This window comes from Homarus americanus, unplaced genomic scaffold, assembly GCF_018991925.1.
Source record: "Homarus americanus isolate GMGI-L3 unplaced genomic scaffold, GMGI_Hamer_2.0 scaffold57980, whole genome shotgun sequence".
Lineage (NCBI taxonomy): Eukaryota > Metazoa > Arthropoda > Malacostraca > Decapoda > Nephropidae > Homarus > Homarus americanus.
In genome coordinates this window covers 18984898-19009207 of record NW_024716703.1, presented here as the reverse complement: position 1 = coordinate 19009207, position 24310 = coordinate 18984898, and the positions used below count along the sequence as shown (strand labels likewise).

The following is a 24310-nucleotide window of genomic DNA, read 5'->3' as shown; positions in this document are numbered from 1 at the left end:
GTGCCACATGACACACAATAACAGTGCCACATGACCCACAATAACAGAGTACATGACCCTAATAACAGAGTGCCACATGACACACAATAACAGAGTGCCACATGACCCACATAACAGAGTGCCACACACACAACAGAGTGCCACATGACACACACAATAACAGTGCCACATGACCCACAATAACAGAGTGCCACATGACACACCAAAAGTGCCACATGACCCACCAGAGTGCCACATGACCCCACAGTAACAGAGTGCCACATGACACACAACAGAGTGCCATGACACACAATAACAGTGCCACATGACCCACAATAACAGAGTGCCACATGACACACAATAACAGTGCCACATGACCCACAATAACAGAGTGCCACATGACCCACAACAGAACCCACAATAACAGTGCCACATGACACACAATAACAGTGCCCATGACCCACCAACAGAGTGCCACACTGACCCACAATAACAGAGTGCACATGACACAACAAGTGCATGACCCACAACAGAGTGCCACATGACACACATAACATCCACATGACCACAAACGAGTGCTACACACAATAACAGAGTGCACATGACCCCAATAACAAAGTGCCACATGACCACCCAACAAAGTGCCACATGACACAATAACAGTGCCACATGACACAATAACAGAGTGCCGCATATAACAGAGTGCCACATGACACACAAAACAAGTGCCACATGACCCACAATAACAAGTGCCACCAGTCTACATAACAGAGTGCCACTGACCCACAATAACAAGTGCCTGACACACAATAACAGAGTGCCACATGACCCCACAACTAACGAGTGCCACATGACACAACAGAGTGCCACAGTGAGCACAATAACAGAGTGCCACATGACCCACAATAACAGAGTGCCACATGACCCACAACAGAGTGCCACATGACCCCACAATAACAGAGTGCCACATGACCCCAATAACAGAGTCCAGTGACCACAACAACAGAGTGCCAAATGACCCACAACAACAGAGTGCCACAGTGACCCACAATAACAGAGTGCCACGACCCACAATAACAGAGTGCCATAATGACCCACAACAGAGTGCCAAATGACCCACAATAACAGAGTGCCACATGACACACCAATAACAGATGCATGACCACACAACAGAGTGCCACAGTGACCCACAATAACAGTCATGATCCACAATAACAAGTGCCAGTGACACAATAACAGAGTGCCACATGACACACAATAACAGAGTGCCACATGACCCACAACAACAGAGGCCATGATCCACAATAACAGAGTGCCAGTGACCACAATAACAGAGTGCCACATGACCCACAATAACAAAGTGCACAGTGACCCACAATAACAGAGTCACTGACCCACAATAACAGAGTGCACACATGACACACAATAACAGGTGCCACAGTGACCACAATAACAGAGTGCCACATGACACACAATAACAAGTGCCACAAGTAACAAGGCACGCCACAACAACAGAGTGCCACAGTGACCACAATAACAGAGTGCCATGACCCCAATAACGTGCCACATGACCCACAATAACAAGTCACATGACCCACAATAACAGAGTGCCATGACCCACAATAACAGAGTGCCACAGTGACCCACAATAGAGTGCCACATGACCCACATGTGCCACATGACACACAACAACAGAGTGCCACATGACCCACAATAACAGAGTGCCACAGTACAATAACAGAGTGCCACATGACCCCACAATAACAAGTGCCACATGACACACAATAACAGAGTGCCACATGACCCACACAACAGAGTGCCACAGTGACCACAACAACAGTGCCACACCGACAACAGAGTGCCACATGACACACAATAACAGAGTCCAGTGACCACAATAACAGAGTGCCACATGACCCCAACAACAGAGTGCCACATGACACAATAACAGAGTGCCACCACACACAAACAGGTGCCATGACCCACAATAACAGAGTGCCTGCGCCCACAATAACAGTGCCACATGACCCACAATAACAGAGTGCCACATGACCCACAATAACAGAGTGCCACATGACACACAATAACAGAGTCCACATGACCACAACAACAGAGTGCCACATGACCCACAATAACAGAGTGCCACTGACCCCACAACAGAGTGCCACATGATCCACAATAACAGAGTGCCACATGACACACAATAACAGAGTGCCACATGACCACAATAACAGGTGCCACATGACCCACAACAACAGAGTGCCACATGACCCACAATAACAGAACAATAACAGGTGCCACATGACCCACAATAACAGAGTGCCACAGTGACCACAATAACATTCCACATGACCCACAATAACAGAGTGCCACAGTGACCACAATAACAGAGTGCCACATGACCCATAACAGAGTCACACAGGCCCACAATAACAGAGTCCCCAGTGACCACAATAACAGAGTGCCACATGACCCACACAACAGAGTGCCAAATGACCCACACAACAGAGAGACATGACCACACAACAGAGTGCCACATGACCCACACAACAGAGTGCCACATGACACACACAACAGAGTGCCACACACACACAACAGAGTGCCACATGACCCACAATAACAGAGTGCCACAGACACACACAACAGAGTGCCACATGACCCACACAACAGAGTGCCACATGACACACACACACAGAGTGCCACATGACACACACAACAGAGTGCCACATGACCCACACAACAGAGTGCCACATGACCCACACAACAGAGGCCACATGACCCACACAACAGAGTGCCACATGACACACAATAACAGAGTGCCACATGACCCACACAACAGAGAGTGCCACATGACCCACACAACAGAGTGCCACATGACCCACAATAACAGAGTGCCACATGACACACACAACAGAGTGCCACATGACCCACACAACAGAGCACATGACCCACACACAGAGTGCCACATGACCCACATAACAGAGTGCCACATGACACACACAACAGAGGCCACATGACCCACACAACAGAGTGCCACATGACCCACAATAACAGAGTGCCACATGACCCACACAACAGAGTGCCACATGACACACACAACAGAGTGCCACATGACTCACATAACAGAGTGCCACATGACCCACATAACAGAGTGCCACATGACCCACACAACAGAGTGCCACATGACACACACAACAGAGTGCCAAATGACCACACAACAAGAGAGATCCAGTGACCACACAACAGAGTGCCACATGACCCACACAACAGAGTGCCACATGACACACACAACAGAGTGCCACATGACACACAACAGAGTGCCACAGTACACACAACAGAGTGCCACATGACACACACATAACAGAGTGCCACATGACACACAATAACAGAGTGCCACATGACACACAATAACAGAGGCATGATCACACAACAGAGTGCCACAGTCACACACAAGTGCCACATGACACACACAACAGAGTGCCACATGACACACATAACAGAGGCCACATGACACAATAACAGAGTGCCACATGACACACACAACAGAGGCCACAGTGATCACAATAACAGAGTGCCACAGTGATCACAATAACAGAGTGCCACATGACACAATAACAACAGAGTGCCACAGGACCACACAACAGAGTGCCACAGACCCACACAACAGAGTGCCACATTCCACACAACAGAGTGCCACATGACCCACACAACAGAGTGCCAAATGACCACACAACAGAGGCAAACAACAGAGTGCCACATGACCCACACAACAGAGTGCCACATGACCCACAACAGAGTGCCACAGACCCACACAGAGTGCCACAGGACCACAATAACAGAGTGCCACATGACCCACATAACAGAGTGCCACATGATCACACAACAGAGTGCCACATGACCCACACAACAGAGTGCCACATGACCCACACAGAGCCACACACACAACAGAGTGCCACATGACCCACACAACAGAGTGCCACAGTGACCACACAGAGTGCCACATGACCCACACAACAGAGTGCACATGACCCACACAACAGAGTGCCACAGATCACAATAACAGAGAGCCACATGACCACAACAACAGAGTGCCACAGTGACCACACAACAGAGTGCCACAGTGATCACACAACAGAGAGCCACATGACCCACATAACAGAGGCCACATGACACACACAACAGAGACACAGACAAATAACAGAGTGCCACATGACACACACAACAGAGTGCCACAGACCACAATAACAGAGTGCCACATGACCCACATAACAGAGTGCCACATGACACACACAGTGCCATGACACACACAACAGAGAGCCACAGTGACCACAAACAGAGTGCCACATGACCCACATAACAGAGTGCCACATGACACACAATAACAGAGTGCCATGATCCACACAACAGAGAGCCACAGTGATCACAACAGATGCCACATGACCCACACAACAGAGTGCCACACACACACACAACAGAGTGCCACAGTGATCACAACAGAGTGCCACATGACCCACAATAACAGAGTGCCACATGACCCACATAACAGAGTGCCACATGACCACACAACAGAGTGCCACATGACCCACACAACAGAGTGCCACATGACACACAACAGAGTGCCACATGACACAACAGAGTGCCACAGACCCACACACAGAGTGCCACATGACACACAACAGAGTGCCAATGACCCACACAACAGAGTGCCACATGACCCAGAGTGCCACATGACCCACACAACAGAGTGCCATAATGACCCACACAACAGAGAGCCACAGTGAGCACACAACAGAGTGCCCACATGACCCACAATAACAGAGTGCCACATGACACACACAACAGAGCCACATGACCCACAACAGAGCCACACCCACACAGAGTGCCACATGACACACATAACAGAGTGCCACATGACCACACAACAGAGTGCCACATGACCCACAACAACAGAGTGCCACATGACCCACACAACAGAGTGCCACACACCCACAACAGAGTGCCACATGACACACAACAGAGTGCCACATGACCCACATAACAGAGTGCCACATGACCCACACAACAGAGTGCCACATGACCCACACAACAGAGTGCCACTCACACAATAGAGTGCCACATGACACACAACAGAGTGCCACATGACCACACAACAGAGAGTGCCACATGACCCACACAACAGAGCCATGACCCACACAACAGAGTGCCATAATGACCCACACAACAGAGAGTGCCACATGACCCACAATAACAAGAGTGCCACAGTGACCCACACAACAGAGTGCCACATGACACACACAACAGAGTGCCACATGACACACACAACAGAGTGCCACATGACACACAATAACAGAGTGCCACAGTGATCACAATAACAGAGTGCCACATGACACACAATAACAGAGAGTGCCACCAGTGACCACAATAACAGAGTGCCACATGACACACACAACAGAGTGCCACATGACACACAATAACAGAGTGCCACATGACACACAATAACAGAGTGCCACACATGACCCACAATAACAGAGTGCCACATGACCCACAACAGAGTGCCACATGACCCTAACAGAGTGCCACATGACCCACAATAACAGAGAGCCACAGTGAGCACAATAACAGAGTGCCACATGACCCACAATAACAAGTGCCATGACACACAATAACAGAGTGCCACAGACCACAATAACAGAGTGCCATGACCCCACAACAGAGTGCCACATGACACACAATAACAGAGTGCACATGATCCACAATAACAAGAGCCACAGTGATCACAATAACAGAGTGCCACATGACCCACAATAACAGGTGCCACATGACACACAATAACAGAGTGCCACAGTGACCAAACACCACAATAACAGAGTGCCATAATGACCCACAATAACAGAAACCTGGTAGCACAATAACAGAGTGCCACATGACCCACAATAACAGAGTGCCACATGACACACAATAACAGAGTGCCACATGACACACAATAACAGAGTGCCACATGACCCCCAATAACAGAGTGCCACATGACACACAATAACAGAGTGCCACATGACCCACAATAACAGAGTGCCACATGACCCACAACAACAGAGTGCCACATGACACACAATAACAAGTGCCCATGACACACAATAACAGAGTGCCACATGACCCACAATAACAGAGTGCCACATGACCCACAATAACAGAGTGCCACATGACTCACAATAACAGAGTGCCACATGACCCACAATAACAGAGTGCCACATGACCACACAATAACAGAGTGCCATGACACACAATAACAGAGTGCCACATGACCCAATAACAGAGTGCACATGACCCAATAACAGAGAGTGCCACATGACCCACAATAACAGAGTGCCACATGACACACAATAACAGAGTGCCACATGACCCACAATAACAGAGTGCCACATGACACACAATAACAGAGTGCCAAATGACCCACAATAACAGAGAGCCACAGTGAGCACAATAACAGAGTGCCACATGACCCACAATAACAGAGTGCACACGACACACAATAACAGAGTGCCACATGACCCACAATAACAGAGAGTGCCATGACCCACAATAACAGAGTGCCCATGACCCACAATAACAGAGTGCCACATGACCCACAATAACAGAGTGCCATGACCCACAATAACAGAGTGCCATAATGACCCACAATAACAGAGAGCCACAGTGACCACAATAACAGAGTGCCACATGACCCACAATAACAGAGTGCCAAATGACCCACAATAACAGAGTGCCACATGACCCACAATAACAGAGTGCCACAGACCCAAATAACAGAGTGCCACATGACCCACAATAACAGAGTGCCACATGACCCACAATAACAGAGTGCCACAGTGATCCCAATAACAGAGTGCCACATGACACACAATAACAGAGTGCCACATGACCCACAATAACAGAGTGCCACATGACACACAATAACAGAGTGCCACATGACCCACAATAACAGAGTGCCACATGACCCCAATAACAGAGTGCCTGACCCACAATAACAGAGTGCCCATGACCCACAATAACAGAGTGCCACAGTGACACACAATAACAGAGTGCCACATGACACACAATAACAGAGTGCCACATACACACAACAGAGTGCCACATGACCCACACACAGAGTGCCACATGACCATACAGAGTGCCACATGACCCATACAGATGCCACATGACCCAATAACAGAGTGCCAATGACAAAATAACAGAGTGCCATGACACACACAACAGAGTGCCACATGACCCACACAACAGAGCCACATGACCCACACAACAGAGCAATGACCCACACAACAGAGTGCCACATGACACAATCAACAGAGTGCCACATGACCACAACAGAGTGCCACAGTGACCACACACAGAGTGCCACAGTGACCACACAGAGTGCCACATGACACACAACAACAGAGTGCCACATGACCACACAACAAGAGTGCCACATGACCCACACAACAGAGTGCCACATGACCCATACACAGAGTGCACATGACTCACACAACAGAGTGCCACATATTACACAACAGAGTGCCACAGTGACCACACAACAGAGTGCCACATGACCACAATAACAGAGTGCCACATGACCACATAACAGAGTGCCACATGACACACACAACAGAGCAATGCCACAATGAACAATAACACAGTGACACACAAACAGACATGACACACAACAGTGACACACACAACAGAGTGCCATGACCACACAACAGAGAGTGCCACATGACACACACACAGAGTGCCATGACCCACAATAACAGAGTGCCACAGACACCAACAGAGCCAACACAAACAACAAGTGCCAGACACAATAACAGAGTGCCACATGACCACAATAACAGAGTGCCACAGTGACCACAATAACAGAGTGCCACAGTGACCACACAACAGAGTGCCACAGTACCACATAACAGAGTGCCACATGACCCACACAACAGAGTGCCACAGTACCACACAACAGAGTGCCACATGACCACACAACAGTGCCACATGACCACAACAGAGTGCCACATGACCCACAATAACAGAGGCCACATGACCACATAACAGAGTGCCACAGACCACAATAACAGAGTGCCACATGACCCACAACAGAGTGCCACATGACTCACAACACAGAGTGCCACATGATCACAATAACAGAGTCACATGACCCACAATAACAGAGTGCCACATGATCCACAATAACAGAGCCACAGTGACCCACACAACAGAGCCACATGACCACAACAGAGTGCCATGATCACACACAGAGTGCACAAGCACATGACCCACAATAACAGAGTGCCACACACCAGACAAAACAGAGCATGACCACAAGAGCATGACACACAACAGAGTGCCAGTGACCACACAACAGAGTGCCACATGATCACACAACAGAGTGCCACATGACACACACAACAGAGTGCCACATACACACAACAGAGTGCCACATGACCACACAACAGAGTGCCACAGTGATCACACAACAGAGTGCCACATGACCCACAATAACAGAGAGCCACAGTGATCACAATAACAGAGTGCCACATGACCCACAATAACAGAGTCCCACATGACACACAATAACAGAGTCCCACAGTGACCCACAATAACAGAGTGCCATAATGACCCACACAGCAGAGTGCCACATGAAACACAATAACAAAGATTAAGACAGGAACTTTTAAAGTGACAAAGAGGTTTTATGACAGCCCCTCTAACTGGCTTCTGGAAGTGAGAGGACTCTTAACTGGCTCCTAGAGGTGTGAAGACGCCTCTACCTGGCTTCTGGAGGTGTAAGGACGCCTCTAACTGGCTCCTGGAGGTGTGAGGACGCCTTTAACTATGTTAGCGGTGGGACGCCTCTATCTGGCTCCTGGAGGTGTGAGAACGCCTCTAACTGGCTCCTCGAGGTGAGGACGCCCTTTAACTAGTTTAGCGGTGTAGGACGCCTCTCAACTGGCTCCTAGAGGTGTGAGGACGCTTCTACCCACGTAGCTCCTAGGAGGTGTAAGGACGCCTCAACTGACTTCTGGAGGTATAAGGACGCCTCTAACTGGCTCCTAGGGGTGTAAGGACGCCTCTAACTGGCTCCTAGAGGTGTGAGGATGCCTCTACCTGGCTCCTGGAGGTGTGAGGACGCCTACAGCAACCCCCTAGGCCTAGAGGAAAAACTATATGGAGGTCAAAATTGAATCGAAAATGCGATGAGACTTGATCGTAGGAGGAGACGTTTTCTCAGCCTTTGTTACGGTGGGAGAGAAATGAAGGGAAAGGGGGTGGGGGGAAGGTTAGGGGTGGGGAGCACTAAGGGGAAGGTGGGGGTGTTTGAGGAAGGGAGATGAGGGAAAAGGATGGAGGAAAGAGAAGGAAGGATGAAAGAAGGAAAGGCAGGAGAGAGAGGAGGGTTGATGTCAGTGGACGAATTTTCAAAAAAGATTCCCTGGTGTTGTTGTTGTGCTGACGAGGACCGTTAGTCTCTCTCTCTCTACCTATTCGTTGTCTATGTATATTTGGTTATTTATGCAGTTATATTGATTTTTATGTCTGTCTGTCTGTCTGTCTATCTATCTATCTATCTATCTATCTGTCGTCTATCTGTCTGTCTGTCTGTCTGTCTGTACCACCAGTGTAGACACCTTTCCCATTGAGCTTATAAATGGACCCATAGCAGTGGTACGTGAGTCTCTCATTGAACAAGATATGTCCCTATTATCCCAAGACCGCCCGCTCTAACCTCAACGTTTTATCACGGGTTCTATCAGGGTAAGCTCAGAGAGAGAAGGTCACAAGCGCCAAAAGATTGCTCTCTCTCTCTCTCTAATGCAGATCAGCCAAACCTCAGGGACTCTCCACATAATAAAATTCCCAGTCGGCATTATCCGCTAAATTCTGACATTTGGCGCATTGTTTTCGCGGGTACACCAAATTATTGATATAATCTCCTTCCTTCCCTCCTTTCTCCTCTTCTTCCTGTCCTCCATCCACCCCTTAACCACCTGTCTACCCCTACTCTCTCCTCTTTCTTTTCCTTTTCCTTCTCCTCCTCCTCTTTCATCCTCTTCCTCTCACCCCCATCCACTCCTCTTCCTCTTCTTTTTCCGTCCCCTTATTCTTCCTCTCCCGCCCATTTTCCATCCCATCTCTATCTCCTCCCCAACTCATCCTCCTGTCCTTCCCTCGCTCCCCCCTCCCCTCCCTCTCTCCCTCCCTCCCTCCTCACCCTCCCTCCCTCACCCTCATCCCTCACCCTCCTGACCTCCCTTCCTCTCTCTCCCTCCTCACCCTCCACCTCCCTCACCTCCCTCCCCCTATCTCCCTCACCACCCCACTCTCCAACCTTCCCTCCCTCAACCTCTCACCCTCCCTCCCTCCGTCACCCTCCCTCCTCACCCTCCCTCCCTCACCCTCCCTCCCTCCATCACCTCCCTCCCTCAACCTCTCACCCTTCCTCCTCCGTCACCCTCCCTCCCTCACCCTCCCCCCCCTCACCCTCCCTCCCTCACCCTCCTGTCCCCACATAGCCGACGTTCCCCTCATTACCATAATCTAATAAGCCTCCTCCATTGAACTATATTTCACCACATCATCAGAATTATATTAAGCCAATATTAACCAAGTCTTACACGGAGAGTCAATAGCTTGTGTAGTGTTCACCCTTATGGTAATCTATACTTAAGGCCTGATCTCCTTTGTCTTTCTGTTGTCTATCGAGAATCTCTTTGTGGCTCTCTCTCTCTCTCTCTCTCTCTCTCTCTCTCTCTCTCTCTCTCTCTCTCTCTCTCTCTCTCTCTCTCTCTCTCTCTCTCTCTCTCTCTCTCATACAAATAATTCCGACACAGTAATTGACTTCATATAGGTGAGAATATATATATATATATATATATATATATATATATATATATATATATATATATATATATATATATATATATATATATATATATATATATATATCATCATTTTTTATACTTTCAATTTATCTGTATTTTCTCTGTCCCTCTCTCTTCCAGTTTTCTTTTTATTAGATTATGGTTTCAGGTATTAATTTAGTAGTTTGTTAATATGTGTTTGTTGTTTTGTTTTTCTTTGTCTGTCTGTCTGTCTCTTTCTTTCTTTCTTTCCTTCTTTTTTTCTTTCTTTCTTTCTTTTCTTTCTTTCTTTCTTTTTTTAATCACTTCACTGCCAATGAGAGACAGTCACCTCGTTATTCTCCACCAACAAAGGGTCGACAAGGGGACGACACGGACCCGTTGGTATGTGAAGAAGAAGAACAAGAAGAACAACAACAACAAGAACAGAACAAGAAGAATGGAAAACAAATATAACATTAGGGGTTGTCTTCTCCGTGAAAGAAGGAAGGAAAGAGGACGATAAGGAAAGTGGGAAGAAGGAAAAGAAGAAATGAAGGAATGAAAGATAATTTGGAATATATCTGTTGAGGAATTTTTTTCTTCAACAGAAAAACGAAAGAAGAGGGAAGGAGAAAGAGGAGGATGAGGAAGAGGAACTGGAGTAAGAGAAGAAGGAGGGAGAAGAAAAAGAAGACAAGTTTGTTGAAATCCTGAGTTATATATGAGACAGCGAAGAAGAATACAAGAGAGAGAGAGAGAGAGAGAGAGAGAGAGAGAGATGTTTGTTAGAAGGAAAGAGAGAGAGAGATGTTTGTCAGAAGGAAAGAGATTTGTTCAAGAAGGAAGAGAGAGAGAAGAGAGAGAGTCTACAAAGGGCCAAGGTATAAGATTGAAAGCAACTAAAAAATTCGTGTACGAGTGTAAAAAATGGTCCAGGGACGAACACACTTGGAGGACAACCTTCAAGAGTGACCAAAGTCCAAACAGCGAGGGTGAGGTCTTGTTGTAGGTTAAATTAACAAAAGATTTCTTTCTTTCTACGATTTGTCCTGACTTCATTAACTCTCTCTCTCTCTCTCTCTCTCTCTCTCTCTCTCTCTCTCTCTCTCAAACGTACACCCTAGTTCACCTCACCTGCGAGTGACCAACAGCAAGTCTTTCTCTCTTTCTCTCCATAAATAGACCCGCCACGAACCTTCAGCCAGTCCCGGCACGCACAACCCTCCTCCTCCTCCAATCAGAGCGTGGATCACCCTGGATGAGAATCGCCCAACCAAATTGCTCAAGATCTTCAAACGAGCGTCCAATCACAGTGGTGGTTAGAGGTGAATCTCCCCAATCAATGAGCGAGACTCGGCCAATCACAACCAATCAGAGGCACTTTAAATTTCCTGATGGTGTTGAATGTCGCATTGATTTCGGTGTTTGGTTTCATTCACTTTTGTGTGTGTGTGTGTGTGTGTGTGTGTGTGTGTGTGTGTGTGTGTGTGTGTGTGTGTGTGTGTGTGATATCACTAGGTACAGACTTGTAAAATGATTTTCAGTGTAAAAAAAACTTTATTTTCTCTATGTCTATTTGTACATGTGAATACAATCATACGTAAACACACACACACACGCACACGCACACACACACTGTACATACATAAATACGAAATACATATATTCTTACAGGACACATACACACATAAATACATTCATGTCCACACCCAGACTTAACAATAGTTTGAATAAGCCAAATAACATGGTAATATAACGTCACACTTCACGTAACACTCAGCGAGATTGTTGCAGCCATGAATAATTAATGTAAATGATGGTCAACTTTTTTTCTGTTGTACTGCTTCTGTCATGACCACACACACACACACACACACACACACACACACACACACACACACACACACACACACACACACTTGGGAACAACCGTGGGTCGGCTTTACACCTGACCAAAAGATTATACAACACCACTTAGCACTGAGTTAGGTGCTGTGACACTACACCACACTACACTAATCGGTGTCTCCATGACCACGTGAGGTCCTTCATGTCAACACCTATGGACGAGTTACTGCACCACGTGACCGTGATCTCACTGTCCAAGGGCGGATCGAGGGGTGGGTCTGGGTATCCGGACCCACCCTTTCATCAGAAAATTCCAATACTTTTTTCTTTAATGCAGTATTGTGCTCAGGCATTTTTGTGTAGTAAAAAGTAATTACCTCAGAATATTTCCTCATATCAAGTGCACATACTGGAGCTTCAAAATGCCCTTGATAGTGGTCAGCTGGGTGAGCTCGCTTTGTTCGCCATGTTTCCCCACCAACAACTTCTTGGACCCCTCCCTTTTGATATTCCTGGATCCGCCCCTGCACAGTAGGGCAAGAGACCAGCCCGGGCCATCAACTGTAAACTATAACTAGTATGTCCAATTCATGTTCCTTCTCCTTTTGGTAATGAAAGCTTTTGTTAAACGAGCTACCTACCCCATGCCTTTCTGTCCAGTGTATATATTTAGTCTTCGGGCTGATGAACTTTTTTAATAAACCGTTAATTATTATTATTTACATATGAACATCAAGCTTGCTACATGTGTCCACTCTCTTAGCAGGTGTGTTCTCCTCCACAGAGTGTGTTGCGGGAGCTGTCTAGTCAATTGTGGTCGGCAACTGAGGGCCGTGCGTCGCTGAGAGAGGTGACGGTGGCTCTCCCTCGTTCCTGGAAGACGGACGCCCTCACCTGCTCCCTCCTCACGCCCCTCCTGGTGACGTCAGAACCCACAGAAGGCCACATACGCGTCACAGAGACCCATCCTGTGTTTGGGGCTCGGCCGTGGACGCAACAGAGCCAGGGGTGTGGCCGTCAGGGGGACTTCATCCAGCTGAGTGGTGACCTTCTACGCACGGCGAGTAATGATTCTCACGCCCACGCCGCCCGCCTGCTACTGACGGAGTGGGCCAAGTTCCGCTGGGGTGTGTTTGACGAGCGAGGTCACACCAACGACCCCCTCTATCCCACCAACTACCGTGACCCCAGCACCCATCAGTGGTCAGGGACGGGATGTGCTGACGGGACAGTGAAGGGCAGTACCTGTGACCCCGCCCAGCCTAGCTGTACCTTCACTCCGGACATCTACACCAACACCCACCTCGTCACCTCCCTCCTCGCCTTCCCCGATCTCCCCAACGTGAGTACCTTTTACCTTAACACCCAATTCTTAGCGCCAGCACGAGCAAAAAAGAAATAGCCTGACATTCCCTCTAAACCACAATGACCCTTATGAACGCTATACGTCAGGCAGTATTTTGCTTGAACTGGCGTTGTTTTTTTATGGCACCTGCATAAGCTCTTAACACCCCGGGACCAGTGGTGCTTTACTGGCTCTCGTTTCCGGGAGTAAGCTGTTCGTCTGTCACCATAATGTCTTCTTCATGACGTTGTTGACTTATACACTTACTTTACACTATGGTATGTCTCTCTCTCTCTCTCTCTCTCTCTCTCTCTCTCTCTCTCTCTCTCTCTCTCTCTCTCTCTCTCTCTCTCTCTCTCTCTCTCTCTGTGCTTATAACTGAGCAGATAGATGTATTGTTCTTAGAGTTTATTTAGTAAACTCTTGTGAATTATCTAACTTACAGTACGTGCTTAACTCCTTGAGTACGATGATATCCTCTTGAGTTCGATTACCTAAACCTTTGATTACGATGACCAAATCCTCTGTCATCGTCCTCAAGGGTTTGAAGTCACTGTTCTCAAGGGTTAAGTGACCGTAGTCAATTAGTTAAGGATCTTCCATAGCTGTTTAAAAGCAGTAATTCATTATAACATTAACTTAAACGATTAATTAAAGTAGTGTGTTTCTTGGTCAGCGTCTTGTCTTGCGCGGGTTGATTCGTATTGCAATTTCGTGCACCAGAAAGTGATATTAAGAAAGTGTGTGTGTGTGTGTGTGTGTGTGTGTGTGTGTGTGTGTGTGTGTGTGTGTGTGTGTGTGTGTGTGTGTGTGTGTGTGTGTGTGAACGTATCACATCCATCACTAAATAGACACAAAGTATTTACAGTATATAAAAACTACCTTCAACTCTGTATGCCAAAATCCATTAAAAACAATTTACAATATATTCTGAATTTCATCGTTTATTCCAGTTGTATTTTAACTTTGTAGATAATAAAACAAAACATATATATATATATATATATATATATATATATATATATATATATATATATATATATATATATATATATATATATATATATATATATATATATATATATATATATATAGAGGACACGTTGTAAATGGATTCTGATGGTAACTGAATGTGTCGGAATAAATGAAGCTTTTTATTCGGGTCTATAAATAAAGGATGCCAAGCTTCGAACCGTTGCAAATTGAATCATTTTTATTTCAGACTTGAGAGACAACCGTAGAGTGAGATATAATACAGAGTCATTGAAGAAAAAAAAGTGGACATTTCTTTTCATAATCTACATTTTTTTGGAGAAGGATTCATTTTATTGTTGTTTGTTTACTATTGACCTTTGATGACGGGTTAGGGTGTTGTTCTAATTACTTCTTTTTTCATCAATCACTGTGAGTCTTTCGTTCCTCCCTCCTTCCCTTCATCTATCCTTCCCTCCCTCTATCCTTCCCTTCCTCCCTCTTCCCATTCATCTATCCTTCCTTTCCTCTATCCTTCCTTTCATCTATCCTTCCGTCCCTCTATCCTTCCATTCATCTATCCTTCCCTCCCTCTATCCTTCCCTTCATCTATCCTTCCGTCCCTCTATTCTTCCCTCCCTCTATTCTTCCCTGCATCTATCCTTCCCTCCCTCTATCCTTCCCTCCCTCTATCCTTCCCTCCATCTATCCTTCCCTCCCTCTATCCTTCCCTCCATCTTTCCTTCCCTCCATCTATCCTTCCCTCCCTCTATCCTTCCCTCCATCTTTCCTTCCCTCCATCTATCCTTCCCTCCCTCTATCCTCCATTCATCCTATCCTTCCTCCTCTATCATTCCCTCCATCTCCTTCCTCCCTCTATCCTTCCCTCCATCTTTCCTTCCCTCATCTTCCTTCTCCCTCTATCCTCCCATTCATCCATCTTCCCTCCATCTATCTCATTCCCTCCATCTATCCTTCCCTCCATCTATCCTTCCCTCCATCCTTCCCTCCATCCTTTCCTCCATCTATCATTCCCTCCATCTATCCTTCCCTCCCCCTATCCTTCCCTTCATTTATCCTTCCCTCCATCTTTCCTTCCCTCCATCTATCATTCCTCCCATATCCTTCTCCCCTTTCCTTCCCTCCATCTATTCTTCCCCTCCATCTATCCTACCCTCCATCTTTCCTTCCCTCCATCTATCATTCCCTCCATCTATTCTTCCCTTCCTCTATCCTTCACTTCATTCCCTTCTTCTATCCTTCCCTGCATGCTTTCCCTCTCTCCCTCCCTCCTTCCTTCTCTTTTTTCATTCCCTCCATTTCTCCTTCCCTTCCTTCGTTTCTTTCTTCTCACGCCACCTCTCCCTCCCTCTCTTTCTCATTGACCCACTCAGAAACTCTCCCTTTCATCAGACCACTCACCAACCCTCCCTCTCACCCATAAATCGCCCTCTCACTCCTCCCTCTCTCCCTTCCACTCTCTCCCTCTCCTTCCCTAAAACCAAACACCACTCACCAACCCTCCCTCTCACCCATAAATCGCCCTCTCACTCCTCCCTCTCTCCCTTCCACTCTCTCCCTCTCCTTCCCTAAAACCAAACACCACTCACCACCCTTCCCTCTCCCCCTTTTAATTTCCCCCTCTCCTTCCCTCCCACCACACCACTCACCACCCATCCCCTTCACCAACAAATCGCCCTCTCACTTCTCCCTCTCTTCCTTCTAATTTCTCCCTCTCCTTCCCTACCACCACACCACTCACCATCCTTCCCACTCACCCATAAATCCCTCTCTCCTCTCTCTTTCTCTCTCCCTTCCTCCCTAACTCAGGTTAACAAGCTTCTCCTATACTTCTCAATTTTTTTGTTTAGGGGAAGCAAATGGTGCCAGATGTTTAGTGACCCCCCTCTCTCTCTCTCTCTCTCTCTCTCTCTCTCTCTCTCTCTCTCTCTCTCTCTCTCTCTCTCTCTCTCTCTCTCTCTCTCTCTCTCTCTCTCTCTCTCTCTCTCTCTCTCTCTCTCTGTCTGTCTGTCTCTCTCTCTCTCTCTCTCTCTCTCTCTCTCTCTCTCTCTCTCTCTCTCTCTCTCTCTCTCTCTCTCTCTCTCTCTCTCTCTCTCTCTCTCTCTCTCTCTCTCTCTCTCTCTCTCTCTCGCTTTGAGTGGCTCGTTATGTCACCGATATACTGGTAGTGGAACTTTGCCAATCTCCCTCTCATCATCCTTACCTCCCTTTCTCCCTACTTCTCTCCTTCCTTACCTTCTTCCTTCCTTCCTTCTCTCGGCCTTGTTCCTTCCCTTCCTCCTAATAAGAGCTTACGGGGTCATGTACAGACACGTTTAATGACCCTCCTTCCTTCTCTCCCTCCCCTCTTCCTTCCTTTCCTCCCTACCCTCTTCCTTCCTTTCCTCCCTCCCTTCTTCCTTCCTGCCTATCTTTCCTCGTCCCCAGTTCATGTCCCATTGAGCGTCTTATGATCCTTACCTCTCTGGCAGTTCTCCTCTTTCCTTCTTCCTGTTCTTTCCTCTCTCCTTCCCTCCTCCCGTTCTCGTTCCCCTTCCCTCCTTTACACCCCTTCTTCCCTCATTCCCTTCATATATGTTCCCATCTTCCTATTCCTTCCTTCCTTCCTTTCCCTTCGTCCCTCCTTCCGTTCCTCTCTTCTTTCCTCTATCTCATCTCCACCCTCCCCCCCCTCTCTCCCTCCCTCTCCCTGACATGTACAGTATGTATGTATGTATGTATGTATGTATGTATGTATGTATGTACAGGTATTACAGGTCCTATACTGTAAGAATGAGCGTGTTTCAGGTGTTATACTGTATCTTTATTTCTCTTACAGGTTCGACTGTTCTGTAACGATACGACTCACAACAGAGAAGCGCCGACCAAACACAACTCGCTGTGTGGCGGCCGCTCAGCCTGGCAGATTATACAGCAAACACCGGACTTTGTAGGAGGGCGGTGAGTATTGGGAGGGAGGAGGGGGGGGTAGAGGCTAGGAGGGAGTGAAAAGGAAGATAGGGGGGAGAGAGGAGGGAGAGGATAGTAGGGAAAGTGAGAAGGTGTGAAGGAATGGAGGGAGGGATGGAGAGAGGGGAGGAAGGGAAGGAAGGAGGAATGAAGGTTAGGAAGGAGGTTGAAGAGTGGGAAGGGATGAAGAAGGAAGAGGGGTGGAGGGACAAAGGAAAGGGGGAAGGAAGGGAGGGAGGGAGCAAATATTGACTCATTCACGCTCAGGCTTTTATTCTGAAACACGAGTATGTGTATAATGATTCACACTAAGAGTGGTAAAGATTCGGTAAAGGACAACCACGGAACTCTATATTGATATGTATATTATTATGTAGGGAGATGGAGTAAAAAAAAATGCTTTATAGTGTTTTCGTTGGAAATTAATATTTTTCGATTTTTTTATTTTTTTATTTCACTTAAAAATGCAGTTTTGATCATAGGAAGTGAACAGGACTTTGAAATAGAAGGAAATTGTGGAGTAAAAACATGGAAAAAACTGACGAAACCCAACCAAACCTAACCTAACCAAACCTAACCTAACCAAACCTAACCTAACCTTAAGGTTTTTAATCGTCAGCTGATATAAGTTGGTTTGTCTATCTTCGGGTGATCCAAAAGAAAACTCCTGAAATTTATATAAAGTTGCATTGTTAAACCATTTTTTTATGGCCAGATGTAATACAAGATTCCAAACCTAAGTTAAATACTTTCCTAACCTAAGTTAAATACTTTCCTCACCTAACTTGACGCTATCCTAACCTTACCTGGCACTATCCTAACCTAACCAAGCTTAATCTTACTTCACGCTATTCTAACCTTACCTAGCACTATCCTCACCTAACTTAACTTAACCGAACACTATAACCTAACCAAACCTAATTGGGAACTTGTGTGGTGTGAGGGTGTGTTGTGTCCGGCCTCCCCTGACAGCCACCATCTGTCTCTCCTTCACAGTAACAGGGCCAGTAATGGGAGTCGAGGTCTGGAGCCCATGTTCAGGTTCATCCAGCAGGCCAGTCCTCGCTACGTCTTCGTCATCGAGGACACCGCCACCATGAACCTCCAGGTGAGTTGCATGAACCTCCAGGTGAGTTACATGAACCTCCAGGTGAGTTACATGAACCTCCAGGTGAGTTACATGAACCTCCAGGTGAGTTACATGAACCTCCAGGTGAGTTACATGAACCTCCAGGTGAGTTACATGCTCTCAGCAAACTCGTTTAACGTGTCATTAAAAACCGATGTAGTACCAGAATCCTGGAGGATAGCGAATGTAATGCCGATTTTCAAGAAGGGTGATAGATGACTATCCTCTAACTACCGTCCAATTAGTTTAACATGAATTGTAGGCAAATTACTGGAAGCAATAATTTCAAACTCAATTAGAATTCACCTCAATAAACAGATATTGATCAATGATTTCCAGCACGGATCTACAAGTGGGCGTTCATGACTGACAAATCTATTATTACTCTTTTCGACTGTTTTCCAATCAGTGGATGATGGACACAATTATGATGTGGTATACTTCGACTTTAGCAAAGCCTTCGACAGGGTCCCCCACGAAAGACTAATATGTAAAGTGGAGGCACACGGAATTGGAGGAGATACTCTAAAATTGATTAGGGCTTGTTTACAGGACAGGAAACAGAGAGTCGGCATTAATGGCACGAAATCCGATTGAGGTGACTTCACATGTGGAGTACCTCAAGGCTCAGTACTTGGACCATTACTATTTATGATATACATAAACGACAACATAAGTAAATTTGCTGACGATACTAAAATAGGGCACATAATTAATTCTGACGAGGACTCGGCAAAACTACAGGAAGATCTAAACAAACTTTTTGCATATGGCAGATGAAATTTAATGTGGACAAATGTAAAGTACTTAGCCTAGGAGATGTAAACAGATAAACCAGATATCAGATGAACAACGTTGTTATAGAGAAATCCGACTGTGAGAAAGATTTAGGGGTAATGATAAGTAGGAATCTTAAACCAAGTAAACAATGTGTATTTGCTCGAAACAAGGCTAACAAAGTACTTGAGTTCATACAAAGGAGTGTTAGTTACAAGACTAGCGAAGTTATCCTAAAACTATATCTTGCGCTTGTGAGACCTCACTTAGATTATGTAGGTCAGTTTTGGTCACCGTACTACAGAATGGATATCGAATCCCTAGAAAGCATACAGAGGAGGTATATAAAATGGAAGTCAGGGTTAAGCACAGGTGATATAACAAAGGTACTCAAACTATCCAACCAGGAGCGAACTCATAGCAATGGTTTTAAATTAGACAAATTTAGATATAGGCGCGAGATAGGTAAACACAGGTTTGGAAATATAATGTGGATAAGTGGAACAAGTTACCAAACCTCATCATTGACTCGAACACGCTGAATAGCTTCAAATATAGGTTGGACGGATATATGAGCGATAGGGGTTGGGTATAAACGGGGCTGCCTAGTATGGGCCAATAGGCCCGCTGCAGTTTCCTCCATCCTTATGTTCTTAACCTCCATACAGAGAAAAATATATTTCGAAGTATTGCGATATTTGCATGAAGTCTTCATTGCTTCTAGTATTCTCATGAGCCGTTGTATTCCTGACAGCGTCGCTGGGAGTTCTTGAGAAAGGCGATGCGTCGAGTGGTGGTGTATGATGTGCCTGACGGAGCTCGTGTGGGTGTGGTCACCTTCCACTCTATAGCGCGGACTGTGGCTCCCCTCACTTTTATTGAGAGTGAAGACTCAGACATGAGGCAACGTGTAGGCTCATCCTTACCCCGCAATCCTTCACCAACACCTGAGAGCCACAAATGTATCTTGTGTGGGGTCAATGAGGCGCTGGGAGTGCTGGACTATGACGACAAGACCGCTGATGGTGCCACTCTCATCTTGATCACCACTGGCAGCGGCCCGACGCCACAACATGAGGTGGACGAGCTGATGCGTCTGGCGTCACAGCGGCACCTGAGGATTGAGGTGGTGCTGTACCCGCTGACCGAGCGTCGTGGAGCTGCCACTGTCTCACACGGCCTCGAGGTTATTACGGAGGCCACGCGAGGCTCCATTTTCACCGTCATGGATGAAGGTGTTGGTAATGACTCTAAGGTGAAGATGATGGTGGCGCTGATGGACGCCCTCCTGGCGGCAGTGCAGCAAAGCGCACCTTCTTCATCACCCGGAGCCCCTGTTCTGGTCCACAGCTCAGCCTACCCCGGCGGCATTGCTTCCATGTCTGCTGGTTCCTTCGCCCTGGACGACTCTCTGGGCCCCAACGCTCGCTTCTCCGTCTATTATTACGACCTAAACCATGTAGGCAACGCCATCCAGCTCACCGCCCCGTCCGGCCAGATGATCTCTTCCGTCAACGTACAGGAAGAAGATGGTGATGTCAACATGATCTTCGTCCGTCTGGAGAAGGCAGAGGTGAGTTGTAATGTGTAATTCAGTACCGTTAACATCATCCCGAGTAAGAGTTTCCTGGAGTGAATTTGACTTTACCTATTGTACATGTTATGGAAGGAGACGAGTGAATCATGATCACACACATAATTTACTGTACATTTGGCATGACCATTAAGGTCCAACTTTTTTCAGCAAAATTATCTAAATTTTACCTGAGTCACCGATTACCTCTTGTCTCGCACCATACAGCGTGGGTTGTGGACGTACAGCGTAGAGAACCGCGCTGACTCCCACCAGGGCCTTTATGTGCAGGTGACAGCCAAGCGTAACTCCTCCACGGGGCTGCAGGTGCGCCTGTGGACCAGCTCTGGCTCACGACCCATCAACTCCTCCGACCCGTCGACACCTGTGGTGATCTACACCGAGGTGAAGTCTGGCGTGGCGCCCATCATGGAGGCCCGGGTGGTGGCCAGACTCCAAAGGCTGGGCACCAACGCCACCGGCAGCAACTACCAGCCCATCTTCCTCCATCTGTGGGACAACGGCGTCGGTGGTGAGCCTTCTTTATTGGTCATCTCTTTCTTACTCTCTGCCTCCCACATACTTATTCCCTTGTGTGACAGAGCTGCTCACGCTGAACCTTCCTGACACCTTCACTACTGTATATTTGGATAGATTCTTCTGTCACAGCGCCCCTCCCACCTACTATACTGTATATCTTGCCTCCAGCCCCCATATGCATTTCCATTTGTCTTCCTAATATGTACTTCTTTACTCTGGCTGTCATTATTCTCTATACAGGTACTCTATCACACTACATAATTTGTTACTTATCATCTTCATCAGGTTACTTATTCCTCGCGTTATGCTGTCTCTCTTCTCCTTTACATTCTCTTCTTAAATACTCCATCACAGCTTCTTCCAGTCCATGGGTTCCGGTCTACATTACATAAACAGGCGTTGGTGTACGTTACATTTTCTACTACAGAACTTCGCTATGGGTAATTTCATCGTTTTCCTCTTGGTAGAACAAAAAAGAAAAAATGAAGTTACTGCTTATGTAACATCAGAGAATGTTTGTATAATTTTCCAACCCACTGAACCTTTCTTCACATATATAATGGTAAATTACCATCTAAATAGTGTATCCAATGTAACATTTTTTTTATGTATATGTTCTTGGGTTTATCCCTGAATAGAAGCGAGACCCTAAGCATTTCCTTTTATCTCTTAGCATTTATGATGTGTTGTGTCACAGATCCGGACATCACCAAGGGAGACGGGGTGTACTCGCGCTACCTGCCATCACTGCCAGGCAGCCCAGGCCGCTATCTGCTCAGCGCCGACATCGACTACAACAGTGGGCTGGCGGCAGTAGCCAAGGGACCCCCAACACGCCACCACAAGAGCCTGTCTTCACACCTCCCTCACTACCACCAACACGGCTACGAAACTTGGAACGGTGAACAGACCTGTTGCGGCCACTCTCTGCCTCACGTCCACACTCGCCGTGCCCCACCTTTCCTGCGGCACGTAACCTGGGGTGTCCTGGAGGTAATGTCCTCGCCCTCCCACCGTGACAATGTCCCTCCCTCACGCATCCTGGACCTCCGTGTAGAGGTCAACGACACAGTACACGAGATCAGGCTCCGCTGGACGGCCCCGGGAGACGACTGGGACGTGGAACGAGCCCACCACTACGAGGCTGTGGTGGCCCCCTTCTGGAGGGAGGCCAGAGCCTTTCAGGGCGACCGTCTGACGGGTCTTCCTCAACCTCTGCCAGCCGGGACTCTCCACACTACCAACCTTCACTTCACCAGATACGAGGAGGTCAGTGATCAGTACAAACCTGCACGATACACTTACCTGGTGTTGATTATGACACATTGAAGCCTCTGAGATGATCACACTTATAACTATAGTATATCTTTCTACATTGCAATACAGGGTTAAACCTCGGAATCATAGTACACACACACACACACACACACACACACACACACACACGTTGCATTGTTTTATTGGCATAAATAAAACATTGATTTGATAGTTAATCAACTCATCAACTGCTACAAAAACACTTTATATATCACAGTCTAATATGTTATGGAAGCCACACATCCACAACATTGCTAAAGCTGCCTCCCGAAAGCTGGGAATGCTGTAAAGATGCCGAAGTTACCCTGTACTTCACTCCTGAGCAGTTGCTTCAAAGTTTAAGGGATTCATTCATTCTAACTTGGAGTACTGCTCTCATATCTGGGGTGGCTCTTCTTCTGCCCAACTGTTATGTAGGGTGGAATCAAAGGCATTTCATTTTATTAACTCCCCCCCCCCCTTAGTTGACAATCTTTCTTCCCTTTCTCTTTGCCGAAATGTTGCTCCACTCTCTCTTTTACAGGTACTTTAACGGGCAATGTTCGGCCGTGGGCTCATAACACACGTCTTGCCCGCGGTGCCCACCGTTTCTCTGTGGATGTCGGTCACACTAGAATAACCCGTTATAGTACCTCCTTTTTTCCTCACACAGCCAAACTGTGGAATGCTCTGCCTTCTTCTGTGTTTCCATACTTATACAATCTGTCTCACTTCAAAAAGCTGGTTTTCCGGCATCTTAGTGGTGTAGATTAATATAAGCTTTTTCTTTTCTATTTTTCATTTGTTTTTACTCTTATTTTTTCGCCCCCCCAGGGCCCGTTGTGGGTCGATGACCTGTGCCCGGGTGGGCTATTCCCCGTAAAAAAAATATATATATATATATATACATACATATATATATATATATATATATATATATATATATATATATATATATATATATATATATATATATATATTGTTGTGTACAGGCTATCACATATAAACACAATGTTTTA

At 46.7% G+C, this 24310-nt stretch overlaps 1 protein-coding gene across 1 annotated transcript in view; it reads left to right on the top strand.

Annotated features, from left to right (window-relative positions):
• LOC121858403 (calcium-activated chloride channel regulator 1-like) overlaps positions 1 to 24310 on the top strand; it is a 170516-nt gene that overhangs the window by 142040 nt on the left and 4166 nt on the right. The window contains exons 3-8 of the mRNA XM_042354849.1: positions 13453 to 14031; positions 17846 to 17967; positions 18973 to 19084; positions 20637 to 21455; positions 21684 to 21987; positions 22693 to 23264. Of these exons, the coding sequence (XP_042210783.1) occupies positions 13453 to 14031; positions 17846 to 17967; positions 18973 to 19084; positions 20637 to 21455; positions 21684 to 21987; positions 22693 to 23264 (2508 nt within the window). The remainder of the gene's footprint in view (positions 1 to 13452; positions 14032 to 17845; positions 17968 to 18972; positions 19085 to 20636; positions 21456 to 21683; positions 21988 to 22692; positions 23265 to 24310) is intronic.